We start from the raw sequence: 18,329 nt of genomic DNA on the forward strand, positions 1-18,329 counted from the left end.
TGGTCATAAGCCACTTTATTCAGTGCCTTTGTAACTTTGAACAGTCACTAAGTTAGCTGTTGTAAGTCGAGGACTACTGTACTTTATCATTTTTTCTTTTGGGGGGGGGGTCATCAAGTTTTTGACACCTTGCTAGACGACTGGAAAAGCCCTGATTGGATTGCAGCTGCTTTCTTGCAGGTATGTGGAATGGCATGGAACCCACAGGTTTTGCAAAGTTAAATGAAGAAGTTGGCTACAGCTTATTAGGAAAGATAAAATAGACAACCAAGAATGTTTTATTGACCATTCTTCATCCAGATTTTATATCAGTTGCATCTGCTAGTACAGGCATTCTGTTCAGATTTCTGTTATTTTCAGCATCTGGCAAAATGAATGAATACTTTTCCAACAACCTGTAAAATCCAAGACACTGTGCTTTCATTGTTTAATTCCCCCCTCATATAGTAGTGGCCAAAATTGTGGAAACCTTTTGGGAAAAGTATACAGTAGAAATGCCACCTTTGGTTAAGTTTCCACAAATTTTTCTTCTAATTTCTTTATAACTGTAGCCTTGCTCACTTATAATACTATTTTACATCGCTTTCTGGGCAACCAGTCAACTCTTTCCACCATGACTTTAATTTTATTACGTTTTACAAGCTCACTAAATGAAAGAACACCAAAAACCCAACCAACTTGAAAGCGATCACATAACACATTGACAAATGTCCTCCTCTCAGCTTCAATACATGACATCAATAACTGACTCCTATTGTGATCTAATTGGTTCATTGCCAAAACAGTATGATGAGCCTCCTGCCAATTGCCCCACCTGCCAGAGACCCCCTGGATCTCCCCCAACCCTTCCCGGCCCCCAAAGGCATCCCTCCTCAGGAGCAACATTGATGTGGCCACACCCACCCTGGCCACACCAACCCATACTGCCCTGACTACCATGGCCATGCCCACTCAGTGGCCACGCCCACCTGGCACCCGCCAATGTATAAGTGGGTTTCGGGTTGCAGTTTGGGCACTCGGTCTCTAAAAGGTTCGCCACAACTGACATATACTATACCTGTGCATTTGGTTTTTTGGCCTAGATGTAGAACCTTACTTTTTTCATCATTGAATTTCATTTTGTTAGATAGCGCTCAATGTTCAAGTTTGTCAAGATCCTTCTGTATCTTAAGTCTGTCTTCTGGAGTGTTGGCTATTCCTGCCAGCTTGGGGTCATTTGCAAATTTGATGAATTCCCCATCTATCCCCTCATCCAAATCATTGGTGAAGATGTTGAAGAGCCCTGGGGCACCCCACTACACACTTCCCTCCATGTAGATGCGGTTCCATTGAGGACCACATGCTGAGTAGGCCGGTCAGCTAGCTACAAATTCATCTGGTGGTGATGCTGTTTAACCCACATTTTTGTATCTTATCAAGTAGTAAGTGTGGTCTACTTTATCAAATGCCTTACTGAAGTCCAAGTAAATTATATCCACAGGATTCCTCTGGTCGACTAATTTTGTCAACTAGTCAAATAATGCAATAAGATTTGTCTGGCATGATTGCACAAGATAATTTGCTATGGGATTCACTTCCTTTCATTTTTGTTGACCACATTTTCATTAAAATTATTTTATCACTTGTATCAAAGGAAAACATTCCTATGACAGCTAGCTTTTGTAATGCTTTGATAAATAAAAAAAGGAACTAATCCCATGTTGAATTGTCCTACAGTGAGTTGTCCTGCACCACATTGGCTGTGGTGAGTTGTCCTGCAGCAAATTATGCTGTGGTGAGTTGTCCTGCTGTGAGTTGGCCTTGGCGAGTAGGCCTTGGGGATTTGACTGGTGAGTTGGCTGCATTGATTTGATTGTGTCAAGCTGTCCTAGACCCACTTGTAGAGATACATCTAGTGTACCAATTGCACCCTTTTCTGGACCTGGAGGTGTTGCTCATGGTTGCCCATTTCTTGTTCCTCTCCCCTTTGGATTACTGCAATGTATTCTACATGGGGCTGTCCTTGAAGACCCCCTGGAAATTTCTACTTGTCCAGAATGCAGTGTGCATTGTGCATTGTAATGGATGTGTGTGTGTGTCTAGATATCCTCATGTAACACCCTTGTTGCATGAGCCACACTGGCTTCCTGTTTCTTTCTGAGTGCAATTCAAGGTGCTGTTCATCACCTCATTACCTTTAAAGCCCTATATCAGGTGTCAAACTGCCAGCCCACTGGCCAGTTTCATCATACCGAAGTTGCACCCACCTCATTGCTGGCAATATAAAAAGAGTTGCGATATGTCACGACACGTCACGTGACATGGCGAGTTTGATAGCCGTTCCCTAAATGATACAGGACCAGGCTGCCTGTGGGACTGTCTTTCCCTAAAGATATCTACCGGGGGCAGCCCTGCCCCATGGAATATTCTGCCCCCCTGAAATTCAGCAAGCTTCTACTCTCTTAGCATTGCATAAAGTCTTGAAGACCTGGCTTTTTCCCTCAAGCATTAGGATAAGATTGAATAATTGTACATTAGAAATTTTCTAAGCACAAGATCTTGGTTGTTTTTAATAATGTTTTAATCTATTTAGTTTTATAGTTTTAATATGATTTAATATGTTGCTTTAAATTTGATTGGGAGCTGCCTAGAATTGGTTAGAAGCTGGGTGGCTATATAAATGTTTTAAAGAAATAAACAAACAATTCAGATATCATTTATTCATCTAACCAAGCCTGAGCTTTGGCTGATCAGAATAGGAACAGGTCCATCTTCCAGTCTATTTCTTTTCCTATAATTGTGCATCTGAAAACAGCTTTGCCTTTTGTGGAGCTGATGACTTTGGCAGAGTGAGAAGCTGGAGAAAGGATCTGTACCTTGAAATTCCTCCCTGGATAAAGAGAAAGACCTTGGATTGCCCAGGTGTATTACATATGTGCTGTGATGATAACCGTAGTTGTAACTTGTTTTTGAAAAATTATTTGCCCCTTATGAAAGACTTCAGTAGTCAGCAATATATTAAGTATTATAAAAAAATAAGTCTTAGAAATTGTTTTGTCATGTCCCTGATCATGATTAGCAGCAGAGAAGCCGATTGATCAGTTTCTTTCAGTTTTGTAGTAGTGGTGATGGCAGCCAGGGCTTTATTACAGAAGTGGCTCTTTTATACAAATAGATACAAAATACTGGAAGTTAAAAATTTAGATTTCTTGGTTTTTTTTTCTATTTTAACATCATCCCTTTGAACTTTGTTATAACCTTATCACTTTGCATTTTAAGCATTTGAGCTTTTTCTATATTAATTCATTCTAATTAGATTACAATTTGAACCTTGATATTTTTTTGTACTAATACCTTTCATCCGAGCCCAAAGTTACTGATTCCATTTGTCTTCTTATTCTTCCTTATCTCTGTTAACAATTTCTTTAATCTGTTACTGTTTTACAACCCAATTCTTAAACTTTTATGGCTTTTACTATTTCTTTCCTTTCTTTCTCCAGAGTTATTTGTTCTAGCTTCTTTTTTCAACCATTTGAGTTTGAGTTTGGTTCTCAGGACAGAACACTTCTTCTGATAATACCATACAATTTCCTTTCGTTTCAGCCTTTAACCATTTATGAGAATCCTCCTCTGGTTAAAGGTAGAATCTTTCTTGTGCTGGCTGTCATCATTTTCCTATCCAACTTCTCAGGATTCTGCTTTGTGGCCTTTTTCTAGCCCCAACAACTGTTCACCTCTTTTAATAGATACTGTGTAACAAAGATCTCTCAATCTTCTCTATCAGTTCAACTAGATCTACTTAACATGGATTGTCATTAGCATCTATGATCCTCTTTCCCATACACATACATATCTTACTTCCATAGGCATTTTTCTTTTTTCAGATGGCCATTTTGAGTTTTATCTCCTGAGATATCTTAGTCTTGAGATGCTTCCTTTCTCCAGCAGGATGCCTGTAGAATCCACCGGATGGGTTATTCACAGCCTTCCTGCCCAGCAGACTAGGTCAGAATTTTGGCCACGCCCCTCCTTTGGGAGTGACTCCAGTTTTGACTTAGTCTTGAGCTCAGCTGCACATGATTATTTTTGCTCCGGATAGATTAGGTTTTCTTTAACAGTGATTTCATTGACATAGTTTCAATTAGTAAGCATAAATTTGTTCTTTAATTGGCCTCGTTTAAATTGAATACTCAAATTGATAAATTTAAATTTTTGGAGGCTGTAGGCATTCAGGCCAGCTGGTTTTTCTGGCCGATCAGTCGGCTCGCCTTTGGAGCCTCGATCGGCTCCTTGCAGATTCAGAGCTTCAATCAGCCAGCTTTCCTTTGGAGCATTAGATCGGCTCCTTGCAGGATCAGAGCTTCAATCAGCCGGCTTTCCTTTGGAGTTCGATCAGCTCCTTGCAGACTGGCTCCTTGCAGGCTCAGAGCTTCAATTAGCCGGTTTTTTTCCTTGGAGCGTTGGATCTGCTCTGTTACAGGCTCAGAGCTTCGGCTCGTCAGCTACCTTTCTTCAGGACACCTGTTTCAGATTCGGATCTAAGGCGACCAGGAAACACAAGTTGCTCAGGGTTTTCCCTGTTTACTGAGAATATCTCCCTTTACTTAGTGCTCTTTGTCTTTGTTCCTTTCCTGGTTTCTTATTATTGCTCCAACGTTTGTTTACTAACAGAGAGTGCGGCCGCCATCTTGGCTGCGTGTCTTCACTGGGGACGGCCATTTTAAGGGCATGTTTTGTCTCTTTCAGGACGCCATCTTGAGTGTGTCCTTAGGCCCTCACCATATTGGGTGGACACTTTGCACAGAGATATTTTCCTGGTATTATTAAGAGTTGATTAGCCCTCAGAGGGGACTTATACTATTTTTTGGAAGTCTGATTTCAGCCCCATATTGTGGGGGGGGGGACAAGACAATCTCAGCTCCTAGAGGAGAAGCAATATCTGAGTACTGATACTCTACCTCACTAATACCTGGTGAAGGAGCGAGAAGAGTGAACTTTATTCCAACTGTTCTGTTAGTGTGGCATTGTCACAGGCTTATCAAGGGGTTTTAGCAAATCACTTGACTGTCCGGCCATTGCAGTTGTACAGAGCGTGGATTCTTTCCATCTCTGTCAATTGATCTGCGTACCTGGGTGCTCCCCCCCACAGGTATTTCCTACTCAGTATATCTGTGCGCAATGGCAGATAGTGTCTCGCCTTCAGCTTCGCAGGGCTCCTCTATGCCTCCCCCACAACAACAAAAGCGCAGATCCACTGAATCAGAGTCGGGGGGGGGGGAGAAAAAGGCCAAAACAAAACATTTAACACAGAAGGAGCCCTCAAAAACGGCTGAGCGAGGAGACATTTGGCATTAGAAAAACAATTTTCCAGAGCACAAAGACTTAGGGCCAATGCTCTTTGGCTGCTCCACCTGCGCCTAACAGCGTAGAAAAGAAACTGCTTAATGTCTCTCCATCTTTTTCCTCTCTGTTAGAGGTACCTACTGTGGATAGTCCTCTGATTTCTCTATTCTCTACATCCGCTATTCCAGGGGACATGGCAGAGGCTCTGAAGGCCGATGATAAGAAATTTGAGCACTCTCTCCGTCGGGCTCACCAGGCTTTGGCATGGGCGGCCAAGGCGGCAACCTCTTCCTCCTTCTTCGTCAGGGCCTGTATCATGTGGCTACGCGAATTGCAGACCAGCGTCCCACCAGATCAGGTTAGAACACATCAAACTTTGGCTAAGATTTTGGCTGCTTCACAATATGTAGCAGATGCCACATTGCTCTCCACTAAATATTCTGCAAGATCAATAGCTGCCACGGTTGCCTCTCGTAGGCTTCTATGGCTGAAGCATTAGAGGACAGACTTGAAAGCCAAGTGGCATCTGTCCACATCTAAATACACCGGGACACATTTGTTTGGCTCCATTTTGGATCCACACGTTAGTGAGGGCAAGGACAAGCGCAGGGTCCTAGTACATCCCTCAAAGAAACTAGACAGGAGGACATCTCAGGACTTCCGTAAGCAAGCCTTTCATCCCAGCAGTTCCTGGGAGTGGAGGCAGCCCTTTAGATCAGGGCAATCCTGGGACTGGTCGAGAGGCTCGCGATCCTTCTATCCCAGACAGGATCGTTTCCAGGATCGCCAAAACACTGGAGCCAGAGGCCAGTTTCAGGCTAAGCGCCCATTCAGGGGAACAGGAGGCCGCGCTTATAGGCAATCTAAGTGATGCCAGGGAGGACTCTCCCATTGGGGGCAGACTACAAAGGTTCAGCGATGTCTGGGAAAGCAGCACCTCAGACGCTTGGGTAGTAGAGACTATCAAGTACGGTCTCACCTTAGAATTTTACTCTCCCCCTCCAAACCACTTCATAAGATTCCTGCACTCCAGAAACAAGGTCAAGACAGACCTGATGACTTTGGCCATATCTCATCTGGTCGAAATTCAGGCTATAGAACCAGTACCAAAGGAGCAGGAGGGAATGGGGTTTTACTCCATTCTGTTTCTGGTCCCCAAGTCCTCAGGGGGATGGAGGGTGATACTGGATTTAAAGGGATTAAATTATTTTGTGACCTACAGAAGGTTCAAGATGCAGTCCCTAAAATCCATTTTGGCCAGCATCAGAAAGGGAGACTTTCTCTCTTCAATAGACCTCAAGAGGCGTATCTGCATATTCCCATCCACCCTCAGTACCGCAAGTTCCTCAGGTTTTGCTACGCACACCGGCATTACCAATACAGGACCCTACCATTCGGCCTGTCATCAGCCCCAAGAGTCTTCACGAAGCTTTTAGCAGTCATAGTGGCTCACCTCAGGCTGAGGCTGGTGTGCGTGCAATGTTACCTAGATGATATCCTAGTCCAGTCCAGCTCCCTTCAGACAGCAAAACGGGATGTTCAAATATTCATCCTGCAGAATCACGGGTTCTCTGTGAGCTTCAGGAAGAGCCACATCACTCCAACAAGGAGATTACAACACCTGGGAGCAATAATAGACTCGTCCCATTGCAGGGTATACCTTTCTCAGGAGCGTCGGATCAGCATCAGGAAACTGGTTCATCAGGTTCGCAAGGACAAGAGAGTACCACCGCACAGCTGTCAAAACTCCTGGGAAAGATGATCTCTTGCATGGGCATTGTTCCGTGGGCCAGGCTCCACTCCAGACTTTTACAGTGGTTTCTCCTTCCTTACCAAAAACGAAACCTCAGTGCTTCCAACAGGAAGGTTACAGTTCCATATCACACATTGTGGTCCCTCCTTTGGTGGACAACATCTTCGATGACCAAGGGAGCCATTTTCAGGGAACCGGACCGGGTCATTCTCACAACAGATGCGAGTCTGTTTGGTTGGGGAGCTCACCTGGGGACCACATAGCCCAGGGACAGTGGTCTCGCTTGGATCTCGCCCAAAACATCAATTGGTTTGAACTTTGAGCCATTCACCTGGCACTCCTTCAATTTTTTCCCCTAGTCAAGGGGAAGCATCTCCTCGTCAGGACAGACAACGTGGCGGCCAAAGCATACGTCAACAAAGAAGGAGGGACCAGGTCCTGGGACCTGATGCGAGAGGCATCGGCTCTGGGTCTCTGGGCGGAGTCAAATCTGGGCTCCATAAGGGCAGAACATATATCAGGAGAGGCAAACCGCCAGGCAGACTCCCTGAGCAGAGCCAAGGTGGACCATGCGGAGTGGCAACTGGATCCTGCTCTGTTCCAGGAGATCACGTCGAGGTTCGGTCAACTCCACCTGGACTATTTGCCACCCTGACAAATACGCAGATCCCTAGGTTCTTCTCCAGATTTCAGACACGGGGAGCAGAGGGCACGGATGCTCTCCAATGTCGGTGGCCAGCGTAGCTATTGTACGCCTTCCCACCACTTCCACTAATTCCGGCGACCTTCCGCAAGCTGATTCTAGAAGGAGCAGAGGTAATTTTGATTGCTCCACATTGGCCACGGCGTCCGTGGTTTGCCGACCTTGTGGATCTTTCGGTATCTCCTCCGTGGAGGATCCCTCCGGACCGAGTGGTCCTCAGCCAGGGCAACCTTCTTCATCCCGATCCGCAGTGGCTCCAACTAGCCGCTTGGCATTTGAGCAGGAAAGTTTAGCCAGGCAGGCATATTCGTCCGAGGTGATCTCGATGATACAGGCTTCTAGACGTCTGTCGATGAACAGGATCTATGATGCCACGTGGAAGGGTTTCTGCAAGTGGTGTCTTGTGCATACATTAGATCCACTCTCTGTCACTATTCCAAACATCCTAGATTATCTATTGGAAGGTTTGAATAAAGGTTTGTCACCCAGTACTATCCGCAGGCAACTAGCGGCTCTATCAACTGTCCTTTCCTGCGACAATTCCCGTCCTTTGGCGCAACATCTGGCAGTGGTCAATACCAGACCTCCCGTTATTCATCGCTATCCTTCTTGGGACTTAAACAAGGTGTTGAAGGCCTTGACTTCGCCCCCATTTGAACCTCTCAGTTCATGTTCTTTACATTCCTTGTCTTTGAAAGTAGCTTTTCTGGTGGCTATTACTTCAGCCAGAAGAATATCGGAATTAGCGGCTCTTTCAGTGAGAGAGGAGTTATGCACCTTCTTCGAGGATAGGGTGGTCCTTAGACTGGACCCCTCTTTCGTTCTGAAGGTTAACACTGTCTTTCACAGATCTCAGGAATTGATTCTTCCTAACTTCTGTCCTAATCCTAGGCACAGGTTGGAACGTGAGTGGCATAAGCTGGACGTGCGCAGGGCTCTGCGTTACTATGTGAAGCGTACTTCTTCGTTTCATAAGTCGGAGGCTCTTTTTGTATCTTTCCAACCTTCAGCAATGGGGAAGAAAGTTTCTTCTACCATAGGTAGGTGGATTAGGGCTTGTATAACTCAGGCCTATTCTTCCTTGTCTCTTCCAGTTCCCTCACATGTCACAGCTCACTCAACACCGCAGCGCTGCTACGTCGGCTGCGTGGTTCACACAGGCTTTGGTGGAGGAGATTTGCAGAGCCGCAACGTGGTCTTCTCCTTCGCCTTTTGTCAGACATTACCGAGTGGATTCCTTTGCGGCGGCTGACGCTGCTTTTGGCAGGCGTGTACTTCAACAAGTTGTTTCTTCTCATGATTCAAGGGCCTAGACTATCCCTCCCGAGGGGACATGAGGGCTTTGGTATGTCCCATCTGGTGGATTCTATAGGCATCCTCCTGGAGAAGGGGCATTGTCTTACCTGAACGCCTTTTCTCAGCAGGATGATGTAGAATCCACACCCTCCCGTATAAATAGTCTAGGCAGGTCATCACAATGGAGCGATTGAGTGGAGATTCGTCAGAGCTGCTTCGCCTCGTCAAAACTGGAGTCACTCCCAAAGGAGGGGCGTGGCCAAAGTTCTGACCTAGTCTGCTGGGCAGGAAGGCTGTGAATAACCCATCCAGTGGATTCTACATCATCCTGCTGAGAAAAGGCGATCAGGTAAGACAACGCCCCTTTTTTGTAGGTTTTCTCACCCCTAGTCTTCATATTTTCTTACTTTTTCCTTTGCTGCCATCTTCAGATTACTATTAAACAACCAGCATCTCCTATTCTTTGTTAGACCCTAGTTTTTCCCTATGTAATAATTCTCAGGCTCTGTCTTTTCAACATTTAAAATGTCCTTCAAGAATGTGCATGTCTGGTAGAAGGTACTAATGATCTTGGTAAGATGTGGATGCTTATTCAAACCATTAGAACTTAAAAGCTTAATTGCTATTATTTTTGAGCTGCTTCATAATCAAAAAATAATAAAAGCCATCATTTCAGCAAGAGTTGCATAGTGACAGCACTTTGATTTTTTCACATATTATATTACTTCAGATTCTGGAAGGATACTCTATATGCAAATTCTTCCAGACATTTCACTTATGTTCACTTTTGGCATATTTCTATATGCAAATAAGTCAAGTGGAACTTTTAAAACTACGTAGATATTGTTCCATTATTATGGAATACTATGGACAAAACCCCATAGTATTCTATAATAAGAACCTTGTGCCAATTGTCATGCATGGGGGTTGTGGAGAAAATAGAATGCTGGAGGGTATATATATGTGTGTGTGTGTGTGTGTGTGTGTGTGTGTGTGTGTGTGTGTATGTATATATATATATATGAAGCAGGGTAAACTATATGTACATATACATGTATATATAATACACATATGTAATAATGTTTGATTATTAATATTTATTAAAATGGATTAACCTTCCCATTTCACTGATAGTACATTTGTGACAGACTATACATTGCTTATGTTGATTTCTTGTTGGTTTTTGTTTGGGGGATAGGATTTTTTTTTTACCGTCAATACGGATTATATGAATAAATATTAATAAATAATCCAAGATTTGTTTGTATTGTTTTATATTTTTTATACTGTCTGCATTACTGTTAGCTGCCCACAGCCATGAATTTGAGATGAGTGACCATATAAATTGAAGTAATAAATAAACAAAGAACCAATTCATCTGTCAGCTGTCTAAAATTGTACATCTTGGGAGTATAGTTTGTTTTCAGTTCTGAGAAGTCTTTTTTGTTGTTGTTGTTGCTCTCATCCCATGGATAAAATAATAATTCTTCACATAGTTTGGGATGTATAATACAAACCTCTCTCTCTTTTTACAACCCTGTAATCCCTTAATTCAGGTTAGGGTCGGAGCGACTGGATAGAATAGAGCTGACATCATGCGGAGTTCACAGCAGATTTTTTTTTATGCACCTCAGAAGAGAAGTATCTGCTGCTACCTAGGATTGAACTCAACCTTCTGAGTGAGAGGCGAGCATCTTCATCACTAGGCCATTATACATACACCGTTATAGAAATACTGCAATAGGATCTGAAACAATCAGTTTATGTTAGAAAATTGTTAGACTCAGACAACTTGGAATGAAAAATCAACCAAATTTCCTATACAAACAGTATGATAGATCTCCAGTTCACCAGTCTAAAGGGGAAGCTGCCCATTAATACCTTTTCATCCTAACTATCTGATTTAGCTTTTTTACCCAGTTCCCTTTTCCCCCTTGCTCATTTCCCTGCTTCCAAAAGGTGAGGGAGGAATTAGTTCAGTTACGCTCCTGTGAGATCCCAGTATTCTTCCTTTTTATATGTTGGAAAAGAAATATAAACTTAGCTGCTTTCAAATTATTTCTCAATTCAAAATAATTATTTCAATTAATTACAGTAGTTCTATGCATAATTGTTTTGGACATAATCATTTAGGTCATTATTAAAATCTACAAAGGTTGACTGTGTCTGTGCCACTGATCAGAATATTCATCTATCATTCGTTCGTCCCCAGCAACCTTTGGATTGGGTTGGATTCTTCTCTCACAAAATCACTGAATCCTTAACACATCCTTTTATTGTCTTCCTTTACACTAATTATTCATATATGGCACCCAAATATAGGGTTCTTGATGCTTCTTGGGGAATCATATTGCTGGGCTGCTCTTGTCTACAAAAAAAGCAAGAGGGACATTAACTATAATTAGGCCCAGGCAAAAAACAGCATTCTTCAGCAGCTAGACATTCTGCAGGTGGCAATGGTAAAATTATAGGAAGCTAGTTTTATTTTACAGTGCTTATGTAAAGGTACTGGGTTTTGCTGTTTAAAAAGGAGCTGTGAATAAAATGTTCCTTGTTTCTTTATTATATTTGATTCACATTCAGGATTTCTTCACTAATGCTAAGAAACCACTTTTCTTCTATGAGCTTGGCAACTGATTTGTATTATCTGCAAAAATTCTGTTTCACTTGAATCATGGTTACTTTCAGACTCTACATGTAACTTGGAATCATAGGGACCATTCTTTGAAAAATTTAGTGATTTCTATCTCCTACAGTACTAGAAAATAAAATAGTGTAGTCAAAACAAACGGAGACAAGAGCTAAGCCTATTATCATATAAATACTAAGTGGCCACACAATAATAATAATAATAATAAAGAAATGGATTGAAATGGATTTTAGCTCAAACCTATTAGTAAAATGGTTTTCCCAGAAAAGCAGTTCTTATAATCCTGTATATGTTTGTTCTGAACAAATTTATTAAGTTCATGAAACATCCCAGTAAAAGTTGATTTAGAATTCTGGGGCAAAATAGTTTAAACATGTTAAATTAGATTGCATTCTCTCTGCTTGAAATTATGAGAATAGTTTGCTAAAGTTAATCAAAATCTAGGGATTTTTCACTGCAAATATTGTTATTTTATGTTTTTATCCTCTGAAATACTATAACTTGAAAATGGTGACTGTGTTTAAAATGATTCAGCCAACAATTGTTCAAGATGTCCATTACTAAAGCTAATTATAACTCTTAGTACCGCTTCATACTATTTTCACTCTGTTTCAACAGAGCCCTTGAGTTTCCCTGAGAGCTGATCAGAGATTCTTTAATTAGAAAATCCACAATGAGGCACAGGGTTCTCAGGAAAATAGTTTGCCAGATGATTGGTGAGCTCAGAATAGCTTAACTAAGGCTTCCAGGAAAATTGAAAGGGCTCTTTAGGAGATAATCTGGAATGCTCTGAATTGAATTGTTGTGGCTGGGCTTGAATGACACCTTTCTCTGTGCCTAAGAAAGAATAGACAACACTAGCGCAAAAGTTGTGTCTGTTTAAAATTATTCAGAAAAGTCAGAGTAATTTACAGAATTATAATATTTCAAACTTTTTCATTGGGAAACTAGCCCAAAGGTTTATAGAATAAAAGTTAAAAACATTGGTAGAAAACAACAATTTTGAGGAAGATAGATTTCAATTGATTAAGGATAAGAATTAAATTTGTGAGAAAAATGGGCATAGAATTTTATTTTCCCATTAACTGATTATTAAGTAATTAAAGTTGATGGATCCTGATAAAAAACTTTGAGTATAAAATAACAAAGTCTGGATTCATCAAAAATCCATTGAAAGTAATATTTAAATCCAGGTTTTTTTCATTAGTTCCCTTAATACTGCTTTCATTCACCACATTTTCTGGCTTTAAAACAGGGACAGTGTGTTCTTGCCCAGGAGTCTAATTATACGAAAAAGGTATTCAATATTGGTATTTTGATTTTGAATAGAAATGTAGAAGTACTTCCATAATAATAATAATTTGACTATAGGAGAAAGGGAATGGGAGGTGTGGTGGGGTTAAAACATCTTCCCATTCTATTTTGGAAATCAATCTATCCCTTTGAGTTCCATCATTCTTAAAGCTTTTATACTATGTTCAGAGTTGTTTGGATTTTGTTAGACTTCGGAAAAATTAAGTCAGAGAAATTTAAAGGAAAACAAAAGAATATCCATTTGTCAAGTCCTGGTTCTCTGAACTTGATTGTTTGCAGGTGTTTCCAGACAGGTAATATCAGTGAAAGTAAGTGTGGGGTTTGCTCTCTGTTTATATTCAGTAGCTTGCTATGCCAGTTTTGGTGGAGATGTAGTTTCTTTTCTTAGTAGAAACAGGAAGGAAACTCCAAACTTAACAGTGATGATGTTTGCTTGTTGCGTAATAAAATATCTGCAAGCAAATAATCAAGCTCAGAGAGCACCATGGACTCCACAATTTAACCTTGAACTATATATATTCTCAGCTATTGAGATCCATCTATTCTTGACTTGTTATTAATCGTTGAGGAACACAGACTTATGATAGTTGCAAAAATAGAAATGTTAACACTAAAAACGTAGGAGAAAGTATGTAATAGTGATGTTCTTGATTTTAAGTCATGCTAAAGCATCATGTATTAGATATATATTTTGGCTTTTTTAAAAAGGTAGATTTTAGTAAATTCAAGGCAACAATATTTATACCCAGGCAGAGGGAAGTAATAGAAAAATAAACTCAACATGCTTTTGAGTTTGTTAAAAATAGAAAAAATGCTAAAAGGACAATTGCAAATAATCCCAGTGGGATAAGAGGAGGGAAGGATGACAGCAGAAGAAGCTAAAAAGTGACTACAAAAAGCTAAGTGAGATTCTGAAAACAAAAAGGGGCACATATAGAAAATAAAAAATGACCAGAACTGGAATTATAATAATTATAATTAATAATGAATCTTCTGAATCAGATTAAAAATCAAAATCAAGAAAAGAAAAACAAAAAAGCCTCCTTATATCTAAAATTAAATGGGAGAATCAAGGTGCCATCTGGTCAAGGAGTACAGAAAATGTTAACAGTAGAAAAGAAAACAGAACTGTTCAGCTCTTGTTTTGGTTTCTCTTCACCAGTATCAGGATGAGTATCATCATGCAATTAATGAACAGTAGGTAGCATGGTAGCAGCAGACTGAGGCAAATGTGATCAGGGGATATTATATTAGACCCTCTACTCTTCAACACTTTATTAATAATTTGAGTGAGGAAGTAGAAGGAATATTAGTAGTCTAGAAAAAGAAAGCACATTCAAAATAGTATTGATAGATTAAAGAAATGGGCTGAAATAATAGAAACAAATGCAGGTGTTTCATTCAGAAAAGCACAAGTATATGCTGTGAAATAGCCGGCTTGTTAATTATAGTTTTGAAAAATTTTTGAAATATTAGCAAACTGAATATGAGTTAGTAGTATGAAATCATTAAAAAGGAGGTAATTGAATTTTTAAATTGTATTAGGTTACAGTTTTAAATTACAGGAAAATAATTATTTTGCTTTACTTGCATTAATTAGACCTTGTCTTGAGCATTGTGTTCAGTTCTAGGCACTGGACTTTTAAGGAGTAAACAAACTGGAACCACCAAACAATCTGGAACCTAAGTCCCATGTAGAAAGACTAAAGGATTTGGAAATATTTAGTTTTGAGAAGATTGAGAGAAAATTATAGAACTTATCACATAGCAGAAGTTCAAAACAAGTTCTCCATTATTTCAGAATTCAGAACATAAATTTATGGATTTAAATTACAGGAAGGCACATTCTGATAGAACATTAGGGAAAAAAAAAACCCAGTAAGAACAGTCCTGGAACAAATGAACCAGATCAGTGTGGGCACCGTTGACTGGATGTATTCAGTCTAGAGTCTAGACCAGTGGTTCTTAACCTTTTTGAATGAATCACCCCCTTGAGCCAATGAGGAAGTTGTCATTGCCCCCCTCCCCCAACATAACCTCTCAATCACAACATAGGAAATAATTCTTCAATTTATGCAAACACTTTTTTTGTTTTCTTTAAAATTGTCATCATGACATATGATACAAATAATTTATTTCCAGTCTTTTTCCCATATCTCAACTGTGTGAAAAATTTTGGTGCCACCCGTCACTTTATTGCCAAACTTCATGATACATGTATTTCATTATTATCTTATTTATTCAAGACACTTAAATGTAATGACCATTGAAAACAAAATTCAACTGAAAGAAAGTGAAGTGCCCGAAAAGAAAAACAGTAACATTTAATGATTGAATTACAAGTGAAATTTAAGATGGTTTAGCGTCGGTGATGGCGGCTACTTTGTAGCCGTCCTCCTGGGAAAGCGTGAGAACCGCAGAGAACAGCAGGCACCAGCTGTTCCGCGGCTCAAAACCTCCCTCCCGGGCAAAGGGGGGGAGGGGAGTATCACCTGAATAGAGGTAGAGCCTCTTGGACCCCCCAGGAAGTTTTCTTTGGGGGGTGAAAAGAGAGCTCCCTCGGAGTTCGGGTTGCCTCCGCCTCCCAGCTGTCTTTGTCCCTCGGGAACAAAGCAAGACGCCGCTCCCACCTCCGCGCTTAAAGAGACCGGGTGAGTTACTTTTAAAAGCGGACAGAGCTGGATAAAGGATTTTTTTAATTGGATTTTACTTGGACTTTAGTTTGAAAGGTTGATTTTTATTTCCCTTCTTTTTTCTCTTTTTTTTGTGAGAGTGAAAGTAAAATGGCGATCGGAAAGTGAGTGAAATGGAATGTAATGGACTAGATTGTTCCTTTTTTTAAACTTAAAGGTGGATTTGTGTTTTGGGAAGATTTTCTTTTTCTTTTTTTGTTAAACTCTCCTTTGCCATTTTTTTTAAGGGATTTTTTTTTGTATTTTGTATTTTTTTTTTCTCAAAGAAGGAGGAAAGAAGAAACAAAACTTTTTCTTTTTAAAAATGGCTTCAAAGCGGCAAGCAACATCTACAGTACCTAAGGTGGCTTCTTCTCCTGCGATTTTACCAGCACAACAACCTAAAGCTACACCACCACCCTCTCCCCCTCTGCCAGCAGTAACAGTAAAAGATATGCAAGACATAATGGGAAATGCTGTATCTCAAATCAGAGGGGAAGTGAAGAGCTTTTAGTGGAGAATAATATTATTTTGAGGCAAGATATAGTTATGGCTTTAACAGGACTTGCTTCTGTGGTTGAGAAATTGGACTCTAGAGTGGAAGAAGTAGCAGACAAGTTGGAGATTTTGGAAGATAAATTTGAAGGCATGGAAAAAAAGATGGAAATTTCACAAGATGATATTGTTATGTCTCAGTATAGAGAAATGGAATATGCTTTAAGAATCAGAGGCCTGAAAGAAGACATGCAACAAGACTTGAGAGAGATTGTAGTAAATGACTTTGCTGCTATTTTGGATAGAGAGAAGGAGGAAATATTCAGAGAAATTGAAAAAATATTTAGAGTTAACTCTTGGGTTGCAAAGCAAAGAAATCTGCCAAGGGATGTGGTAATTTATTTTGGGAAGAGATCTCTGCGTAATGAAATTATACAAGCTTTTTATAACAAGAGGTTTCAGATTGCTGCTCAAGATGTCATTATTTTAAAGGAGATTCCATCCAAAATTTTAAGAAAGAGAAAAGAGTTTGCTTTCTTAGCCAATGAACTTAAAAAAAGATTGATGCCATTCAGATGGGAGATTCCGATGGGTATCATAGTGAGTCATGCGGGGACGCGTTATAGACTTAACACTGTTTCTAAAGCAAAGGAGTTTTATAAGTCGGTCCTGGGAGCAGGCTCATCACCACCTATGATGCAGAAAGTCTTGGATGGCAAGGAGGTGGAACAGCAGTCTGAAGAAGTAGTATTGATGGATGTTGGAAAATCACAGGTCAAGTGGTCGCAACAAGCAGAGATCAAAGAGCAAAGAATGACTCGGGCAGCCCATAAACGTAAGGAAAAGGAACAACAGAAGAAAGAAGTTAAAGAAGTTCTACAAGAATTTGTTTCGGTGCCTGTGGGAGGAGCAAGACCCAAGAGCTCTGCAGCACATTCTTCAATGGCAGATCTTCAAGCAGTCTTCTCCAGGCTTTTGGTCAAGGGAGATGGTAAAGCTCCTGACATGGAATGCTAATGGTCTTAATTCCCCCCAAAAGAGAAAGAAAATTTTTCATTATTTAAAGCAACATAACAATGATATTATTTGCCTGCAGGAAACACATATTATATCTAAAGATCAAAAATATTTAGTTAATGCTCGTTTGGGATCTCATTTTGTATCTTTTGCTCCCGGGAAAAAAGGGGGAGTAGTTATTTATGTTAAGCAAAATTTATCAGCCTGCTTAGTAGAATCTGATCCTCAAGGGAGATATGTTATGATTGAAGTGGGTTTGTATGGTAAGAAACTATTCATAGTGGGACTGTATGCACCAAATCAACAACAGGAACAATTTTATAGATTGTTACATCAAAAACTAATTTTGTTGAATTATAGATCTGTTATATTAATGGGAGACTGGAATGGTGTTTTAGATACACAAAGAGATAAAAAAGGACCCTCCATTTCTTTTAAACAGGCTAAATTACCTAAAGCCTTTTTTGATTTGAAAGAAGACTGGGAGCTGCGAGATTATTGGCGTGAACATAACTTGGAAGAGAGAGACTTTACCTTCTTTTCGGATAGACATCAATCTTTTTCAAGAATTGACTTTTTCTTGATTACAACGGATTTATATTTTAGGGTAAAGAATGTTAAGATCTTTCCTAGGACATTGACGGATCATAGTCCAGTTTGGATGGAATTGGTTAATGAAAAAGAGGAGAGGAGATCTTGGAGGATGAATGAAAATTTATTTAGACAAGAAAAGAATGTTCAAAAATTAAAGGAGCAATTAAAGGATTATTTTGCTTTAAATATGTATAAGGGAACTTCAATGTCAATGGTTTGGGATGCAGGTAAAGCTTATATGCGGGGGATTTTGATACAAATGAATAAGGTTCATAGACAGAAGCAGGTGCAGAAACGTAAGGAGTTGGAAGATGAGATTAAATTAAAAGAAAAAGCTCTGATTTTAAACTCCACAGATGAGAAGATTAAGGAATCTATAAAATTGCTTAAATCACAATTTAACATGTTGATGGCTGATCAAACTGCAACTAATTTATTGTATATGAAACAAAATACATTTTGTAATGCCAATAAACCAGGGAGAGGGTTGGCTTTTCATTTGAGAAAGAAGCA

General features: G+C 40.1%; 1 protein-coding gene across 6 annotated transcripts in view; it reads left to right on the forward strand.

Annotated features, from left to right (window-relative positions):
* Positions 1-18,329, forward strand: part of FHOD3 (formin homology 2 domain containing 3) — a 515,605-nt gene that overhangs the window by 29,256 nt on the left and 468,020 nt on the right. The window contains exon 1 of one of the 6 annotated variants that reach the window (XM_039327162.1): positions 5,364-5,680. The exons of the other annotated variants lie outside the window; for them this stretch is intronic. Coding sequence (XP_039183096.1) covers positions 5,516-5,680 — 165 coding nt within the window. The 5' untranslated portion in view covers positions 5,364-5,515. Of the gene's footprint in view, positions 1-5,363; positions 5,681-18,329 lie in introns of those variants that run through there. 6 annotated transcript variants of the gene reach the window in all.

This window comes from Crotalus tigris, unplaced genomic scaffold (genome assembly GCF_016545835.1).
Source record: "Crotalus tigris isolate CLP2741 ecotype Arizona unplaced genomic scaffold, ASM1654583v1 scf7180000024351.1097467, whole genome shotgun sequence".
In the NCBI taxonomy this organism is placed as follows: Eukaryota; Metazoa; Chordata; class Lepidosauria; order Squamata; family Viperidae; genus Crotalus; species Crotalus tigris.